Genomic DNA, 21,201 nt, shown 5'->3' on the forward strand with positions numbered 1-21,201 from the left:
TGAATCTGTGTGGAGGACGGTTGAACTTCATTAGTAGAAGGGGTGGGAGTGAAGTACATTCAAAAACTCAGGTACAATAAAAATTGAAGTAAAAATAAAATGATGTCCCTGTACATACGTACAGACTTACATATGCTAATATTTTACGCCGAAATTACTAAATTATTAAACTGTCATTGTAGCAGTAGATAATTTTTTCATGCACTCTTTTTCCTGCGTCTGAACGAACCGTTGCCATATCTTCTCATCGGTGGTAACGGCCTTATTCTACACAGTAACACTTTCACATTCATAAAGTAATTTCATTGGGTGTGGAATAATAAATGCAATTCATTCTCAGGAATATTCGGGCCGAGCCATGGAGGCAGCCAAGCAGGTGGACTCCAAGTGCAGAGCCGAGGTCGGGGCAGAACCAAGTACTGAAGAGTCACATCCCTATAGAATAATGACGATTAGGATTTTGTGAGCTAATCCAGTCAGAGTTGACATCTGATTGTACAGAATAGGCCTATAAAATAAATCAAATACTATTTCATTCGATAGGAAATACGTTGAAAGATTTTATTTATTAACTAGCCGTACCCGTGCGCTCCGCTGCACTTGTTAGAAATAAATATAAAGTAATTACATAATTAAAATAGGACATTTGATCCAGGGAACATTCGTGTTTGATAGAAGGATAAATCGTTTAATATGTTACTTAATTTAAATTGTATATAAGTAATTAAAATACGATCATTTTGGTCTAGAGAAACTCATTTGGTGCAATGACAATTCCTTTAACATATTTCTTATTTGTTATTACATGCAAATAATTAAAATATGGTCATTTGGTTCAGAGAACATCCGTTTTTGATGCAACGATAATCCGTTTAACATTTTTCTAAATTAGTCTTGAATGCATCTTTAATAAATCACTCCATATTAATAGAGTGGACTGTGTACGAAGATAATTTTTCTGTGCGTAAAGATCTATTTTCATCTTATCTCATTCCTTATATGTAGTATTACATCCATCTAGAGAAACTACAAATTTAAAATAGTGAAGGAATTATCCAAATTAGCTTCTGAGATTACTTCCTACAAACAGACAAATTTAATATTCTCTGTATATTAATATTGATAAACGTCAAGACCGCCTTAAATAGACGGAGGCATTTGTTTTAATTTCATTATAGCCATCGATGTCGTTCCTGCAATAACTCCTTTATGACATATAGATTTTCAGATTTTTGCTCTATTAAATGGGGAGATTCCTTAGTTGAATTATTTTTCCTACTCCTTTATTAATTTGTTTACCTTTTTATTTAAAGACTTTAGTGTTGTTGGTTAGATTTTTAGGTGGCTGATTTGGATATGAAATTTCTAAAATTAATATTGGTAATAGGTTATTATCTATTAAATTTTATTTATACTCAAGATTTATAGGTTCTATATGATTTATACCTTATATCTCTACTTAACTTAAATAGTTATACAGCAAATAATACAATCTCCTATATGTAATTATATTTCTTTCTTTCGAAAATGTAAGAATTCACGATCTCCTATGTACCATTGGCCTCCCCTTAAAACCGCGGGAAACAAAGATGGCTCTGAAGAAAGTTTTCGCACAATCTTCCGATTGTCCTCCTATTTCTTTATCATGTATTATTGTTGCTGCCACCACCATCACCAATGCTACCACTACCGTCATCATCATCATCATAATCATCATCATCATCATCATCATAATCTTAATCATTAAATTATACATACAACAATATTGCAACATTCAGCAATCTGAAATCTGTTTTAATTTTTTTTTCAGGATATTTTGGAAAGTTTCTTAGAGGAGAAATTGAAGCAGACAATTTGCCCATATACAAGGTAAATTAACGTTAAAGTAGAGAATGGCATTAATTTTAAGATAATGCATGCTTTAATACACAGATATTGCTGAAGCTGGAAAAAAATAGTTTTAACTTCAGCGGTCCTAATTCTTTATACTCGCAGTTTTTGGATATGAAACAAGCTTAGTTTACAGAAAAGACTAAGTCAGTTTAAGAAAATAACTTCTTTACTGAACAGTTTGAACTGAGATGAGATTTTCCTGAGCTGCCAAGAAAGAAAACCAACCCAAAGGTTTCCAATATTACAGAACTGAGAACGCGGCATCATAATCGTTCTGGATAGACTGTCTACACCATTACCTGCATGTACTGCAATAACACTTCATACTCTGCAACTTGGTACACTGGGGTTCAAATTTACCTGACCCTACTAATCGATAGAAGTAGAAGTGTGGTTTCTTCAGTTATTACTTGTATGAACAGATGGCGAAGGTAGCAGTCAGTGTAGCCAATAGTAGATAAATATACCTACATTACAGGATTCAAATTTTCATCCCCCTCTAATGATTGTAAAAAGCATTAGATTTAGCGGGAAACTGCTGATACTGGCAATATGCGAATAATTTATACTTAATCCATATCATCATTTTCTCAAACATTTTTTTACCAGTCCCAAAAATAGTGTCACCTATTGAGAACTAGCGGAACTATTTCGAAGTTTATCAATTTTTTTTATATCTTTGGTTCTGAATTATCTCATGGTTAGAAGGTTCGCTTACACGATCAGATAATCTTAAGTCAAATATCTTTGAACGCTAGTGTGCCCGAAGTTGTCAGAAAAAAAGCTGTTTTCGCCTCATCTTCCATCCTTCAAATATAATGCACAGACTTTTAGACATTGCCTTCATAACCACGCTACAAGGATGGAGCATGACACATTCCGCCTGTGAAATGAATTTACTTGTTTTGCTTCGGTAATTCATCTCATTAATCAGACATAACGTGAATAATATTTACTAAAAAATTTACTGTTTTGTTTAATATTTATATAAATGAAACTACAAAGGAATGGAAGAAACTAATCATAGGATGAATACAGACAGAGACAGTGAGAGACAGAGACAGAGACAGACAGACAGAGACAGACAGAGAGACAGACAGACAGATAGATAGATAGATAGACAGATAGACAGAGAGACAGACAGACAGACAGATAGACAGATAGATAGACAGATAGACAGAGAGACAGACAGATAGACAGATAGACAGATAGATAGACAGATAGACAGAGAGACAGATAGACAGACAGATAGACAGATAGATAGATAGACAGACAGATAGACAGAGAGACAGACAGATAGACAGACAGATAGACAGACAGATAGACAGATAGACATATAGACAGATAGACAGATAGATAGACAGATAGACAGAGAGACAGACAGACAGACAGATAGACAGAGAGACAGACAGACAGACAGACAGACAGACAGACAGACAGATAGATAGATAGATAGATAGATAGATAGATAGATAGATAGATAGATAGATAGATAGATAGATAGATAGATAGATAGATAGATAGATAGATAGATAGATAGATAGATAGATAGATAGATAGATAGACAGACAGACAGACAGAGAGACAGACAGATAGACAGATAGATAGATAGATAGATAGATAGATAGATAGATAGATAGATAGATAGATAGATAGATAGATAGATAGATAGATAGATAGATAGATAGATAGATAGATAGATAGATAGATAGATAGATAGATAGATAGATAGATAGATAGATAGATAGATAGATAGATAGATAGATTGTGTGCCTATCTGGTGGTTGCTTCTCAGGCCACTGTTGTCTAAATCTTCTCTCCACTATCTTCGGATACTTGAATTCGGCAAGCCAATAGCAGCATTGAACTTTTTGTTGCACTGTGAACGCCATTTTAATTACAGCTATGTCAACAACAATGACCAAATGTTGCCAACATCACACATAAAACTTAAAATGTCCCTCTTTCATTTGCCGCAAATTTCATTTTCCTATCTCCATTATTACACGAGTTATTAAACTTTCTTATTGGTAAATTTTGTCCCGGACACAGTGTATAAGTTATTTCTGAAGAAAAAAAAAAGCGCGAGATATAGACAGTCGGATAATCCGCCAATCGGTTAATAGGGTGACGGATAATCGGGGTTATATTGTACTTATTTTCGACTAAGATATTGTGTGATAGTCTTGTATTTCAGTGCAGCAGACTTTACTGCACACGCATATTTAAGGCTGTTGTGTTTGCTTGCAGTGCTACGTCAAGTGCGTGATGAATGAGCTGAACTCGGTAAGTACCGCCTGCCACATTATACAGAATATCATAGTTAATGTTGCAATGTGCTGGATGGCATCATAACAGATAACATTTGGGATACAGACAGTTTCACAAGTAACATTTTTAGGCCCGATTGTATAAACCATTTAATCTTAGATCAGAGGTTAAATTGATCATTGTTTCAGCTGAATTTGGAATTTTGTGTTGTATAAAGTCTAATCTGAGATTAATTTGTCTCAAACTAAAGTCAACTTTGACTGAAGAAATTTCTCCGATTAAGTTAGATGATCCAAGTTCAGTTATTTCTTTTCTGCTTGAAATATGCGAGTGACAGATTGTGCAAATAAAATATCCATTATTATTAATATTAATAGATATGATAGGTACATTTATATATATTTATTTCAATTTCTTGCCTTAATACACAAACAATCTTATATTTTATAAGGATCTATCGTGTTCAGCACTATCAAATAACATAACCTATAATTATATTATGTTTATAACAAACATTAATTATTAATGGATATGATAGGTACATTCATAAATGTTCAATTAACTGTAATACTAAACGAAAATTGTCGTTTTATAAAGCTTTATTATGTTTGGCAGTATCAAACACCATAACATGATAACAACTCGGAGAACAGTCAACCTTCTTCTTATTGTCCGCCATTATTTACATTGCAAAAAAAACCAGTGTCTCCAACAGAGTGTACGGAAAGTCGCCAAAAAGTAGTTGTAAAGTCGCTAGATTTCTCATTATCAACAAAGAAAGATTAAATTTTGTCACTATTGGGGTGCTAAAAAGGTCACTAAATCCCTATTTAAGCAATATAAAAGTTAAAAGAAATTGTTGTTGAAAAGGAGTTGAAGTCGCTAGATTGGCAACACTGAACAAACCTGTATAACATGGTCCGCGCATCACGTATTTCACCTGTTTATGCGATGTTGCCAAATCCTTTTCACGTGAACTTAGATCGCATTTGAACCAAGGTAATTTAATCGCAAAATAGTAATATGCGTTACAAGAGCGGTATGTTGACGTTTTCATGTTCGAGGAAAAGATTGAAAAAGCGAAAGGTAGTTGAGCTTTTTTAATTTCCGAGAACATGAAAACAAACATACTGCTCGTGTATCGTACATTATTTTGTGCGAAGATCGTTTATTACATACCTGAAAGACGAATTTCTAATTATTTGCAATGAAATCTCCATGTTGGTTTCTGTTTAATGACGGCAACTTCGGAAAACCAAAATATCTTTCTTCAACATTGTTGCTATAAAATGTTTTCTATGTTTACTATACTCCAGCAGGCCGTGATATACGTCTGTCTTTTTTTTTCCCCCAGTCTATAAATGCGAACTTAAAACAAACGGTAAGGTTATGTAATGATTTAGTTTTCATTTTAATATTTTAACAATATTATTTATATAACATGTTGCAGTAATAACATCGGCATCTGGAATCTTGTTGATTTTTTCACGGCTTCCTTAATATTACTTGTATCAGGAATGCAATACGTTTCGTGGAGTAGTAGACTTTACTTAATTTTTGCAAATATTTAAAAACAATAATTAACAGTGCACTTTAGGTGAAATTGCAGTGGTAAGTTTCCAATTTATAATTATTACTATGTTAAACGTCTCTAAAAATAATATGTTAAAAGCCTAAAGCAGTAAAATGAATGTCGCGCTTAAGCGGTAAGAAGAGGGAAATTGTTATGTGTGTTACGTTGGGAATACTGAATGTGGTATTTCACACTTACCGCGTATTGGTTCTGTGCGGAAAACAAGCAAATACGCACGATCTCGCACAAAAGTTTTATACAATAGAAGAAGTTTCTGAACTCGGTTCACTTTTCAATCTTCGATCAAAGTTAATCTTTAGTCAGGGAGTTTTACACAATTGGGCCTTAGAGTTATTGTATTTTCCTTATCTTCACCATTAAGGCAGAGTCCAATTATTTCTGTGTTATGATATTAACTATTCTATATATACTGTATTTACATATTTTCTACAAATATTGAAAAAGTTTGGAATGTGGGTTTAAGTATGTACTGCAATCACCCTGCGATAAAATGGGCAAGTCCTTGACAAAGTGTCCAAAATATTTACACATAACCTAAAATACTTCTGTAATCAACTTGAAGGATAAAGACTGATATTTGTGGTGACGTGCATTCATTACTTGCAAAAGAATTGTGAAGAATTTTCAATTTATTTGTAACGTTTGTAACCATAATGTAAAAAAAAATTAACAAATTAACACCATTGTCTGACATTGTACGAATTCTTGTGTATTTTCAAAAATTAATTATTCCGCGACATAAAAGAACAAAATATGATTCACTCCATATTAATAAACAGTTTGCTATAAACTTTCAGTTTAAGAGTACAATAAAATACAAGCATGTCGTATGTTTAAATCTTCCTGATTTTGTCACACCGCTGGAACTGATATTTATAGTAATATACGTTACAAGAGCGGTATGTTGAAGTTTTCATGTTCGAGGAAAAGTTTGAAAAAGCGAAACGTAGTTGAGCTTTTTTAATTTCCGAGAATTGAAAGAAAACATACCGCTCGTGTATCGTACATTATTTTGTGCGAAGATCGTTTATTACATACCTGAAAGAGGAATTTCTAATTAGTTGCAATGAAATCTCCATCTTGGTTTCTGTTCAATGACGGCAAATTTGCAAAACAAAAATATCTATCTTCAACATTGTTGCTTTAAAGTGTTTTCTGTGTTTACTATACTCCAGCAGGCCGTGATATACGTCTGTCTCCCCCCCCCCCCAAGTCTATAAATGCGAACCTAAAACAAACGGCTTCCTTAATGTTACATGCATCACGAATGCAGTAACTTTAGTGGAGTTGTAGAGTTTACTTAATTTTTGCAAATATTTAAAAACAATAATTAACATTGCAATTTAGGTGAAATTGCAGTGGTAAGTTTCCAATTTATAATTATTACTATATTGAACGTCTCTAAAAATAATATGTTAAAAGCCTAAAGCAGTAAAATCAATATGTCACTTAAGCGGTAAGAAGAGGGAAATTTTTATGTGTGTTAGGTTGGGAATACTGAATGTGGAATTTTAGACTTACCGCGGGTTGGTTTTGTGAGGAAACCAAGCAAATACGCACGATCTCGGACAAATGTTATATAAAACACTAACTGGGCAGAGCATGCGCATTACGTACAATACAACATGATGATAACTACAGTATAATTAATAACAAAAACAAAGATTCATGTGAACAATTATTTTGTCCAACGTTACTAAAACTACCCCACACTGACGATGGACAAGTCCAAGTCATATTCTAGACGCAATCACATCGATGGTACTCACGCATACTCCACTCACGTTTATTGCACACATACGCATGTGCGTTATCTTCCCATAGGTATACAACAATGATTGAAGACTGCCAAAAGTGAAAAAATCTGAAAACTGTATTTTTGTTAATGCATTTTCATTTATTCGGAAATAGTACAACCCAGAAACAAAATTTGGACTACCTGAATTTTCAAAGTTCCAGTGCTTACTGAGCATGCGCAGTATGTTACAACTGGAACTTGGAAAATTCAGGTGGCCCAAATTTTGTTTCTGGGTCTGTACGAAGCCACTAAAATTTACTTGTACTTTGCAAATGGTAACAGTCTTACAAAACTCTTGAAATATTTTCCCTTTTGTGGATATAAACGAACAACAATGTTCTTTAATAAGAAAATGTGAAAGTTCACAATATATTTTCTTTCAAAATGGATGAATATATCTCTCCTGAGTCCTTAGACTATAGTACCTATACTATACCATACTTCATGGATGATTATGATGTAAGACGTATGTGCAGAGACCCGAAGTATAGTATAATATACCTGCATTTGGGCCATAACTGTAACCTGCAGATTTTTTCAGCACTTTTCCTCATGTCGGTGACTTTTTTTGAAGTACAGAATTATAATGAACTTTAAAAATAAAACAACAAATGTTCAGGACTCAGGAGAATAAGAATAAGGTTGTTTCTGATGAATTGGTAAAAGTATATTCACTTCCATATTATGTAAACTTAAAATTCGGAGAAAAATTGCAATAACAGATTGCGAAGTTACCTGCTATGAAGGTCGATATTTTCATAAAACAATTTTGTTTTCTGCCAAAATGTACAATATGTGCTGTCCACATATCGATCGTCTAGTTCAAAAGTGCGACAAAAAAAAAAACAAGTTTTGAGATATCTTCAGTTGAAAGTTTCAAATAAATCACGTAGAAAGAAACAAGAGTTCTGGTTCATAAGCACGACAATTAGAAATGAGTCAGTATTCAGGACGAGTTTATCACAATCTTCCAGTTCATTATTAATACATTTCGAAATGTACTAATAATGAATTAGTAAAGTCCATAGTTATAATTACTTCTAAAGCAGCTTGTTTAGTTTTTTTGTTGTAAATATGACTTAGCTCAATACTGAATCGGAAAGAGCTCCGAAAGGGGCTTTCAGTAGTATAAATAACTAAAAAAAATGGCAATTTTTGAGTTGTCGCACTTTTGAACTGGACGATCGATATTCGCAGTTTCTTTCTCTGTGTTGCTTACAGTGCTCAGCGATCAGCGGACTGCTGACACGTCAGCCTGATTTGTAACATACGGGAGAGTCGGGTAGTATCGGACATCGGGTAATATCGGACACTGAGTTTCTTTCATCTACCACACGATGATAGTACCTGATTGACATGGTTACGTTTCTATGATGCCGCATAGAGAAACGTAACCATGTCATTCAGGTAGTACCATATGGTGGTAGATGAAAGAAACGCACTGTCCGATACTACCCGATGTCCGATACTACCCGACTCTCCCCTACATCATGGGGAAGTCAGAAACTAAATTCATTACAGATGTACTTCCTTCTAACTGTCTTTGGCTCTCCAATGCACTTTACGTCCAGTTTTCAATAATATTGTAAACGTACAATTAATGCACCGAAGTTTTGGTTAATACTCTGCTCTTTGCAGCTCTCCCATGATGGCGTGTACGACATCGACGAGGAGAAACAGAACATCCCACCGGAAATCCTGGAGGAGGGACATCGCATCATCAACAAGTGCAAAGACACGAGTGAGTTCGGGGATTCGTTCAGCCTCCTCGAGTGCTGTTGGGCGTTGTAGTAATGCACACGAGGAAGTTGTACGAACTACACCAGCAGTGCTTTGAGCTGCAAGGTTACTCAGTGTCGAAATTCAAAGTGGAAGACAAATAGCCAGGATTTAGTTAGTGTCGTAAATCTACGAAATGGGACCCACAGCTTTACATCGAACCTGGTCGAGAGCAGTTCGTTTCAAATGGCTTTGAAATTCGGGAAGAGAGTCAAGCGTGTATCCAGTGTCGTATATTTACTTATGCGGCTCTATAAACCTCAGAAGGTTCTTGTCCTCTCACATAATTCGTCTCCACGTGCTGTATCAACAGTACACAACAGGGAGGTCCCATCTCTCCGCAGAATGTGCTCTACCCAGCTTAGGCTAATCGTCTACTTTTGATGACTGCTGTGATATACTGTTCTTGATAGATGCTTCTCATTTCTCTGTTTTTACGAATTCTCCATGGTCACGTTTCGATGTTCAAGTTGGCTATCCTGTCTGGTTACTTTTCTTTGGGGACAGATCATAGTTCCTATACACTTTACAGAAAGACCAGAGTAATAAATACAATAATCTCGTTGGGATATACTTAACTCAGCGAGACTTCCTGATGTCAGAACAATCATAAATATATATCTTGATTACACAACTTTTAACACTGTATGATAAGAACTTTCTTGTGTTAAATTTTAACGTACCTTGTTAACATGTTTCGACCACACTAACATACGAAAACAAAAACACACATAAAATTGCAAACTCATTCAAGAAATTAAATTACAACATCGCATACAGAACAAATAACACTCTACAAAAACATCTCAACACACAAACAACACAAACAAACAAATACAACCACACAGGCGTATACAAACTCAAATGTAACACCTGCAACAACTTCTACATAGGACAGACAGGCAGATCATTTCAAACACGTTACAAAGAACACATCACAGCCATAACAAAATTACAAAACACCTCCACATATGCAGAACACATCACAAGTGCCAACCACACCTACAGAGACATCAACACAGACATGGAAATACTGCACATCCAACCAAAAAGCCAGAAACTCAACACACTAGAACAATATGAAATATACAGACACACGAAAACACACCCCAACGATCTTCTCAACACACAACTCAATTTCAAAACACACACACACTATTTGACTCTACACTACGAACGCACCCTCACAGGAAACAAGTGGCGCCAAGACCAACAACGAGCAGTTCCGAAGATGACCGAAAATAGGTCGAAACATGTTAACAAGGTACGTTAAAATTTAACACAAGAAAGTTCTTATCATACATATTCCGAAATCATAAATAGTTCACACTCTTTACAGCGAAGAGATTGCACCACTAATCAGAAAACTTTTCATTTTGAGGGTAGACCTTTTTTTACCCGCATGTCTTCAATTGTAACGTGACCTAAAATATGCTTTTATAGCTACCATTTTTTGGTGAAATATGACTTAATGCTAAAAGCATGGCAAATGTTACATTTATATTACCAATAAAAACCGTGTGTTTAATTTAACTTAAGTTCGTGAAAAGAGAGCAGAATAAAATATTACTCGTCACAGAAATCAATGATAATAATAATTATGAGCAACTAATCGATCACAACAGCAACATCCCTAGCTAGTAGTGCAACCGTGAAATATTTGGACTTTCGTTCAAATTTCCTTGAATGTTAAGGTTAAATTTCTCATATCTAAGTACAAGAGACACGTTATTAGCATCTCAGGTTAATAAATACGCTGATTATATAAAGTATCACTTTTTGTTTGCAGCTGGTTCGGACGCCTGCGATATAGCATTCAACATGCATCGGTGCTACCACGACGCCAACCCGGAGGTGAGATAGAGTGCTATCCTATCACAGCAGTTCTCATCTTGTCCACAATCCGTGCGAGTCAATTATCCAGAGAGGTGGCAACTCGTTAGTCATATTTGAAAGAATACTGTTTTGCGAATAATAATAATAATAATAATAATAATAATAATAATAATAATAATAATACATTAATGCATTAATTAAGATGAGATATAATTATATTATTACATAAGATATTCAATTTGCTAACTTAATAAGAGTATGTTTCATTGGCCAGCATGTCGTGGCCTCCTGCAATATGAAATTCATGGGTAAACATTTGACAATAGCTGTGGAAATAATTATGGTTAGTGGAACAGAAAATTGAAAGAATATTTGAGGTTATAACATTTTATTTTGAACCAAGTAGGGCTACTTTCACTTAGTGAATTATCGACAAGATGAGAACTCTTGTGATATTTGAATAAGATTATTTCATGAATATATTTATAAATAATTTATAACATACAGAAAGAGATTTATATTATAAATTAAGATATTTAATATTTACCACCCAAGCAATATCACGGCCCACTGTATTGTTAAGGAAACAATGAAAATATTATTTTAATATCTAAACATTACTTACGCCAAGATATTAAACAAATACCGGTATGCATCAGGTGCGACAATATTGTTTCAACAAGATTCCAGTTGATAATCTGATTGGTTAAAACTCGATAGATTCTTACTTCCCACTGGTACGTCGATACATGGATGAAATAGTCATCGTAGACTGGTCTAGAAAGTGAGTGCATCTGGTGCATTTAGTGTAACAACTTGAGTCCCTCATTGTTGAAAAGGAAACGTGGCAGACTGATGAGCTACTCTTGACGATATTGAATTCCATGAGAAGCAGGTGTGAGCAACATAATCAATGATTCAGCTGCTGCTTAGCTGTCGCTTCCAGAAAGATGTATTTCGAGTTGTTTTCATTCTCTAACTTTACCTGTTAATTTTTCCTCTTGTCCTCCATTTTTTCCTTCTACCCCGAAATATCCGAACGTGGACGTATTTACAACACTAGCGCCTCTGCATTCAGTGGCAACAGATAAAGTAAGAATAATTCTTCCATTATAATTATTATAGTCGTGAGTGACATCTTCAACACTTTTATCTTAATAAAAAGTCTATAAAACTCTGAAATTTATATAGGCATCAGTGACATAAATGTTGGATACAAAATTTACCTAAATTTTTAGCATAGAAATAGTATACCGTGTGTTTTTTCTGGCTATGAGACATAACATAGGATTTAACATTAACATGTACAAAAAAAAAAAAAAAGAGTGCAAGGACTTCATCAGTGGGCCATGTTTAGAAATTAAAATGCTTTAACAATTTGTGAAACAAAAGAACATCGGCTTTTCAAGTTGTTCTAGTTTGAGCATAGCATGACATTATTAAAAAAGTCACAACATATTTGAATTCCCAGAAATTTGGCTAAAATATTTTGCTTAAAATCAAATGTTTCTCCATTTATAAAATAATACAACGAATGTTATTCGAAAGGATTAGTATAAAATTTAAACACGACCGCCATTTTTGGCAGTTATTAATAATTTTCGGAATTAATTCATTGGAGAGCCTATCTACATTTCAAATAATTAATTGTTATAATTTTTTTTAGGTCGTTGGAAAATCTTCAATTTCCAACACTACTATTGTACATCTGCAAACGCCTAACCATAATTTAAAAGAATATCGATGGTGTTCGGGTAAACGGGGTTGTCTTTTTTTTTTTGTGCAAATGAGTTTTGTTCCCCAGGGGAATACATAAGTTAAATTCTACAAGTGGATGTGCGGAAAACAAAAGAATACTAGAATTTGACGTGTTTTATTTGTGTAGAAAATTACTTGCGGTAAGGGTCCTAAGTTTAAGGGGACACGCTACTAAGATTTCTAATCTCCACAATTTTGATTGTAAGTTTTTTAAATTTTAAAATCGAATAGATGTTGATGAGTTACATGTGCACAATTATTTTCAAAATTTTATGTCGAAAAATGTACTCGGAAAAAAATAAAATATAAAAAAGTGTTTATAATTTTAGTAAACAAATATCTGGGTCTCATATAAAGATAATTTTTTCTTAAGCTTTTAAAATGATGCTAAGACTACCTACAATGAAATGGTGCATGGGCTTGTTCCTAGTCAATACAGTTCATCAGTAAAAAAAAAAAAATAATAACTTTTAACATTGACCAAAATTGACGAAAACTCAGTAGCGTGTCCCCTTAATTTTCATTTATCTCCAAACTCATTTTTATGACCTATTTCACCTTTGCCTAAACACCATCGATATATTTGCGAAATAAATCCAATAATTAATGCATGTCATAAATGAAAACCGTCACAAATGCAGCTGAAGTGAAATAATTTCATTGAAAATAAACACCCTGACGTTAGCCCCATTGTTTGTCAATGAAGTGTGTTCTTGTTTTTCTTATATATATATATATATATATATATATATATATATATATATATAAACCTATCTTAAACAAAGTGTAAACGGTTTTAAAATTGTCTCGGTTTATGAGAAATTCCACTAATGTAAGGATTTAAAGAACTGATGTAAGTTGAGAGTGAAAAGTTTTTATGGAAAACTGGTGAGTGACAACAGTACAAATGATTTTGTTCTTCTGTATTTGCAGCTGTACAGGAAGGTGCTGCACCACTGGGAAGAACGTGCGAACGCCTAACAGTGAGCTCTATAGAATATGTGCTGTATGCCGCACAGGGTGGGAGGCGTCGAGGACAGTCCTTCTAAGGGAAGAATCCTTAGCACACTATGAATGGAAATGTCCCAACCATTTTGTTTCTCTTCACTTACATTCCCATGAAATAATTATTTTACATGACTATTACACTTTTACTACGTCATACTACTTTTGACCAATAAAACGGTACGAAAGGACGCGTTTCAACCAATCATGGCTGTTTATCGCTACACTTTTATCAACTCCCTAGCATTGTTTGTTCTTATCACTTCCCTAGCATTTGTTTCTTTGTTTGCCAACATTTCAAACCGCAAATTCTCCACGGTACTATAAAACATGATTTGCGATCGTCATTTGTTTCCCGCAGTCAACTGAAAATGGCGGCTCCGTTCGAAAGTTTTAGTGAAGCTAACATTATTGAGCTAGAATTTCAGTAAGACAATTAATATTTTATTGTATTAGAGTACTTTATTTCTTCTAATCTTCATATACAGGGTGCGTCAGAAAGAACGGATGGATTTCACATGGCAAGAAAATTGTAAAGATTCATAAAATCAAAAATTTATTGTTATCAACATATTCACCAATACATGCAGTTTATTTATGGAAAACAACATTATCCATATGATGTTCTTGGCTTTCAATACAGGCATCCAGGCGTTTTCTGATGTTCGCCATCACTTTCACAGTCATAGCTGGTGCAATTGCCACGATTTCTTCACGAATCGCTGTCTTCAGTTCGTCCAGTGTATGTGATCGATGTTTACAAAGTTACGCCTTCAAATGGTCCCAAAGAAAGAAGTCGCAGGGCGCGAGATCTTACCGTAACCTCGGACAATCTCAGTGCAATAGAATTTCGTCCAGGTGATTTCTTCTTTAATGTTGAACCTGTGATACGAAATGAAGCCACCCACCGCAAAATTGTATTCCGAGTTGGAATCCTAGCGTGACATCCGATGTCGAAATGAGTCCTGAGTGGCGATCACAGACTCTTCATTTTTCAAAAATATCTCTACGATGAAAGCACGTTGTACACCAGACCAACACCATATTCTCAACTGAAACTGCATTCTATGGCTGACCTAACAGTCGTGGTCCCCCTCACTATATCTCTCTCCTCGTTGCGTATCGATAGTTTGAAATCCATCCGTTCTTTCTGACGCAGCCTTTACTTTGTCCTAATCGTGTAATAGTCAATTAAATCCCACTCGAGTTTTGATTTTCTCTAGATAAATCAAAACCTCTAGTGAGATAACTGTTCATAATTTTTGATGTCATTATGTTTAAACAGATTTAGAAGTATACACATCATATAAACGTGTCTACTTTAGAGTTAAAAAAAAAAAAAATATTTTGCACGTTTCTGTCACGTTTTAGTTTAAGAGTACCTATTTTAATATTGTAATTATTAATAATTCACTTTCAGTGATGAATGTTTGGCAACGCTGTAGCCGATATGTAGACGCGTGCTTCACCCTATATTTTCCCCTTAACATTCTGTCAGGACGGCGACGTCTTTGTGTTTGGTCCTTCGGCAGGTACGAATTCCTTACGAAAAAGATATTATGACTTTTTAAATTTACCTTGAATTTGTTATATTTATTTTACTTATTCATTTCAACAGCTGACGTATTTAATAACTCCACCTTTAATCAAACAATTACTACTAACAATTTAATAAGTCGTAAATTAGTAAACTATGGACAACAGCAATGGAAAAATCGCGCAACTTGATCCGTCACTGTTTTACGATTCCACGAATTCATTGCAAACTGAAATCTATCTTTCTGCAGTCACTCGCAAACATGTCTGATGTTGACATTGCTGCGCTAAGATGCTTCCATGCGATTCTGACCTTCCTGGGAGGTTGAAGTGTTTTATAGCAAAAAAGTCGATTACGTGCTAAACAAAAATAAATAGCGCAAAATGACGAAGAAAATTTATGTTTCTCATATCTTAAGGATGTACTTTGTGAAGTTACTGTCGCTCAACGTCTTCCACTCTGTATAATAGTCATAACAAAGAATCTGGATTACTGTGAAAAGTATACTGAACAAGTATGTAGCATCTTCTTAGCACTGTTTTTAATTGGACTGTAAAAAGTAATTCACTTCACGAAATATACGCCGTGCAGTGAGTCGGGGAATATAAATGTAATTTATAACTGGAAATCAAAGTATATACTTCCAGAAACTTTATAAAGTAAATGCACACAAAACATTCCTCTTGAGTTGGGGGAATATAAGAATAAGGGGGGGGGGTAAAATATATTAATCATTAATACTTTCTTACTGTACAGACATAAGATATCTGATTTCTATACCTTAGTAAGACTGAAAGGAGTTCATCCACCTTTCAGCACTATCAATAAGGACAAAATAAAATATTTTTTTCATCAGAAACCAGAAAGTGTATTAAACTCAGAATTGGTATAAAAAATATTTATTACCTCTAGTTTAAGAAACAATATTAAGATACTGACAATAACTTCGTTATCAGTAATGGCGCCTCTGAAAAATACAGCTGGGAAGCGTTTTCCATCTAATTTCCGTATATTTTATGATTCCTTTCTCAATCTGTCCTCATATCTATAAAATGCACCACAATATTTTATCTGTTCATGTGATAAATATTTTATGCTCGACCATGCCGAAATGTAGTAATTATACACCTGGTAGCAGCCCTTTAATGGACCTCATTAAAGTACACCTATTCATTATAGTTCAGTTATTCAGCCAATCAGAAATCACCATTGCAGCATTATAAAAGCGCAAGTATCGATTATTCTCGGATATGCAATCGAAAGACAACAGAATAGTATTGTGAAAACAAAAGTAACATACGTCTATGAAAAACAACAAACGTAAAGTATTTCTGGCATAGTTTTAAAGAACACAGTCTAAATATTTTATGCTCGACCATGCCGAAATGTAGTAATTATACACCTGGTAGCAGTCCTTTAATGCATGTCATTAAAGTACACCTACTCATTAAAGTTCAGGTTTTCGATTATTCTCGGATATGCAATCGAAAGAAAACGAGGGAAACGTCACGGAGGCTGGAAATCCAATACTGTCGCAGAAGGTTATGTTCTGTTAATATAATAATTAGCGTTAATTGTAAATGATATTCAAATAAATTCAATTTGTCATCTCGTTTTTCAATGTCGAATTTAATTTCAATATTATATCAAGATTAATATTTAGTTTACTCTCTAGATTATATCAAGGTCAATGACATTCGTTCCTCGGAAAAAATCAATACTTTCGCGTCTGCGCAAATCTCACAATTTAGAAGGTCAGTTCCGCTCCTCACTTAGATAACCATAACATGAATACTTATGAATAATTTCAAGTTAGAAATATGGTCGAGCATAAAAAGTCGTATGAAACTCAAAGGTGGTTGTACCCCTTGAAAATTCTTTTAAATAATTTGTATGTTTACAGATAGTGGCGATGTGGCCGCCCCTGGACGACAGTAACCGGAACAACAATGTATTTTGTAAGTAACATGTCAGTAATTAAGGTGTCATGGTGGACAACAGATTTCAGAGTTTTGTGTGTTCGTAGGCACAGGAACGTAAGAGCATTCAATCGATTGTTTGAATTAAAATATTAGGAAAACATGAGTGTGTTAATAATCGACATTTACCAATTTTAAGCCCCTGACGTGTTTCGATCTCAGAACTAATCGAATTGGTCTCTCCAACTTTTCGTTGCACTTACACCTCCTCATTTTTTTACTATGTTCATACTGGCTCTCATATATTTGTGACATGAAGGCATTCCTGGGATGTGATTCATATATGTTTTCATATTCCTATACTTTTCACACGGTATAGCCTAGCCTGTGTACCTAGCTTCAATCTAATCTTCTCTATGCAGTCTAAGTTCTCGTATCTGGTGTCTCAGTTTGACAAAAGTGCTGTGCATTAAAAGTATCGTCCAGCATTCACTTCACTTCGTAAATTTTAAAATGGTTTAACTTCTACATTTACCACGCAGTGTGCGCTTAATGTTTTAATATAAGCACTTAAATCGCTTTAATTTCTTCGCAATAAATAAGATTATATATTTTCTCTAGCTTGACAGCCCAAATAGCTGAAATTCCTAATTTGTTGCACTGGGTAGTTATTAATATTTTTTATTGCTCTGAAGTTGTTATTTTCTTCTTAGAGCTAAAATAAATGCCCATATATAATAATAATAATAATGATAATAATAATAATAATAATAATAATAACAATAATAATACTAACAATAATAATAACAACAATAATAATAACAATAACAATAATAATAATAATAATAATAATAATAATAATAATAATAATAATACTTCTACTGTAATGTTGTTAACGCCTACTGTGGCAACTAACATGGTATTTAGAATTTCTCGTACCATGATAACTCTCTCTATCCTTCCTTATGACTTAATAGCTACTAGATAATTCACAAATCAATTACAGAATAGTATTGTGAAAACAAAAGTAACAAACGTCTATGAAAAACAACAAACGTGAAGTATTTCTGGCATAGTTTTAAAGAACACAGTGTAAAATATTTTATGCTCGATCATGCCGAAATGTAGTAATTATACACCTGGTAGCAGTCCTTTAATGCATGTCATTAAAGTACACCTATTCATTAAAGTTCAGGTTTTCGATTATTCTCGGATATGCAATCGAACGAGGCAAACGTCACGGAGGCTGGAAATCCAATACTGTCGCAGAAGGTTATGTTCTGTTAATATAATAATTAGCGTTAATTGTAAATAATATTCAAATAAATTCAATTTGTCATCTCGTTTTTCAATTCTAAATCAATTTCCAGGTTATATCAAAATTAGTTCATGTTCTATAGATTATAACAAGGTCAATGACATTATTGTTCCTCGGAAAAAATCAATACTTTCGCGTCTGCTCACATCTCGCAATATACGAGCTATGCACAAGATCACTTCCGATCTTCAGTCAGATACAAATAAAATGAATACTTCTGAATAATTTCAAGTTACAAATATGGTCGAGCATAAAAAGTCGTATGAAACTTGCCTATAATGGTAATTAAGACGCTCGTATGAAAATTATGAAACTCGCTTGCGCTCGTTTCATAAACAAACATACTCGCGTCTTAATTACTATCATTATAGGCTCGTTGCATAATGCACTATTTTTATATTAAACGATAACTTTTTTTTAAATGTTGAAATCCAGATGATATTTATAAACGACGTTCATAGTAGACTCTCTATAGCAAATTCACTCTAATGGAGGAAATGTTGACAGCAGCACAAAACTAAATTAAGTTTCCGAAAATGCAATTTCAGTAAAAATATCGCTCTTCAGGCCGGTGTGGCACTAGTAATATTAAAACTTATATTCAGAGGAGGGAATTTTATTTCTCTGGTTCGTAATTCACACAGGGAAAAAAGTTCAGAAGTTGGGGGAACTCCCCGGCTCCAATTCGAACACTGATGTGCACCATTTCCACACCGTCATGTCTTTTGAATGATATAGTGTTCTGTATATTGCGACAGCAGCGATAACAATGACGACTACTGTACGATAATGACAAAACAACTAGCACATTTCTACACTGTCGTTTAATATCATGGGCGAGGAATTTTGGCCATGAGGATGATAGTAAATACCAGATCACTTATCTGTGGCACGCTAAATATACCTCTTCATAGAACATCTTGTTATTCCTCATCTTTTACAATATCCACCTCGCGTCAGTGGAATTCCTTGTCACAAAGTATTAGGGGCTGCAAGACAACAAACACCTTTAAGAACAGCTTAAAAGATAACCTTATTAGCATTTCACTCCAATCATACTGATTTAAAATATTACTGACTACACTGTTGCTTTTTTTCTTTAGACATCATCCTGATTGTGCTGCATTTTCAAAATTGTCTCATAATAATCTCTTTCTATTATCTAATATAATTTGAAATATATTAACATTCTATGTATTTTAGTTTAATTCTGCTACCCAGTTTATTTCAGTGTTTAATTAATAGTTCATAGTATTTTGTTGTTTAATTCGTAAATAACTCTTGTATACATGTAACTCTCATCTAAATCAAATTGTTGAATTCTTTGTAAGTTCATGCATATGTATATACACTTTTTGCTGGTTGTGTGGAAGAGAAGGCCTTACGGCCTTAACTCTGCCAGCTAAAATAAATCATTATTATTATTATTATTATTATTATTATTATTATTATTATTATTATTAGTATAGTGTCTCTCTGTATTCAATTTGGGTTGTTGTTAATACGATGCCAATAACAAACAACACATGCAGTTCTGTATACACTCCTGCACTCTGCTTTAATGCCATGAGCGAGGAATTCAGACGGTACACAGCAGAGCTGCTCTGTATTCTAGCTGTGCTACAACGATGACAATAACAATGGTATGAACAATTACAACGACAAGATGACTACGAACGACGACGACACTGACGTGGCCGTTGATGACAACGATAACGATGATAAACGTGGCGACACTGTTTAATGATGGAGTATTATTCGAATCAAGACGGGGAATATGGGTGAACTGTGAGAAAAACGAATCAATATACAATTACTACGAGTTCAGTTTTCTCTCTTGAATTAAGAAACGCAGAGCCTACTACCAGTGTAAAAATAGCAACTATCAAGTCAACGGCGTTTACATTCGTGTGTCTTCTTCTGATTCCAGGCAACTGCCGCCTCTTCACGTCACAGCACCGGAACACAACGGATCAAGTTTCCAGTAACAGTTTTATTTCATAACTTTATGTATGTACAACTTATGAGCACCCAATAAAATCACCATTGGCAGGGAGTGTGTGTTGTTCACGTGTATCGATACTGATACATACAAACCAGTCGAATAACATTACGATGACCCAGAACCAGGCTGTTCCAAGTCCATTTTACTATTTTCTTTCAGGAATGCTATTTTTAACTTCCTTACATTCAAAGCTTCATGAAACAGTAGGAATTGCTTAATAGCAACCTTATGGAGAGGAATATTTATAATTTTGTTCGATTCATATATGCAGACAAGAACTGGAACACAACGATCAGATTTCTTTCTTATAAAAAGTTAGACTTAGAACATTCTGGTTCTCAGCCATCGATTAAACTTCTCAGATGTGTAACACAAACATGTAATAGTAGTATTTTACGATGCAAGGTTGGGAAGTGCTTTCTACAAAATCGAGGAAAAGTTCGAAAAACGAAGAGAGCGAGTTTTTCAGTTTCCTAAATTTTGTAATG

The 21,201-nt window shown here is 34.1% G+C and overlaps 2 protein-coding genes across 3 annotated transcripts in view; one reads left to right on the forward strand and one right to left on the reverse strand.

Moving 5' to 3' along the window:
• Positions 1–20,764, forward strand: part of LOC138713932 (uncharacterized) — a 24,150-nt gene extending 3,386 nt beyond the window's left edge. The window contains exons 2-9 of the mRNA XM_069846473.1: positions 341–416; positions 1,811–1,869; positions 4,144–4,179; positions 9,195–9,297; positions 11,125–11,189; positions 13,863–13,912; positions 17,375–17,429; positions 20,639–20,764. Coding sequence (XP_069702574.1) covers positions 341–416; positions 1,811–1,869; positions 4,144–4,179; positions 9,195–9,297; positions 11,125–11,189; positions 13,863–13,910 — 387 coding nt within the window. The 3' untranslated portion in view covers positions 13,911–13,912; positions 17,375–17,429; positions 20,639–20,764. The remainder of the gene's footprint in view (positions 1–340; positions 417–1,810; positions 1,870–4,143; positions 4,180–9,194; positions 9,298–11,124; positions 11,190–13,862; positions 13,913–17,374; positions 17,430–20,638) is intronic.
• The window catches only part of frc (fringe connection), a 267,265-nt gene that overhangs the window by 119,589 nt on the left and 126,475 nt on the right, over positions 1–21,201 (reverse strand). The gene's annotated exons all lie outside the window — the stretch shown is intronic.

The sequence above is a fragment of the Periplaneta americana genome, chromosome 14 (assembly GCF_040183065.1).
Source record: "Periplaneta americana isolate PAMFEO1 chromosome 14, P.americana_PAMFEO1_priV1, whole genome shotgun sequence".
NCBI lineage: Eukaryota > Metazoa > Arthropoda > Insecta > Blattodea > Blattidae > Periplaneta > Periplaneta americana.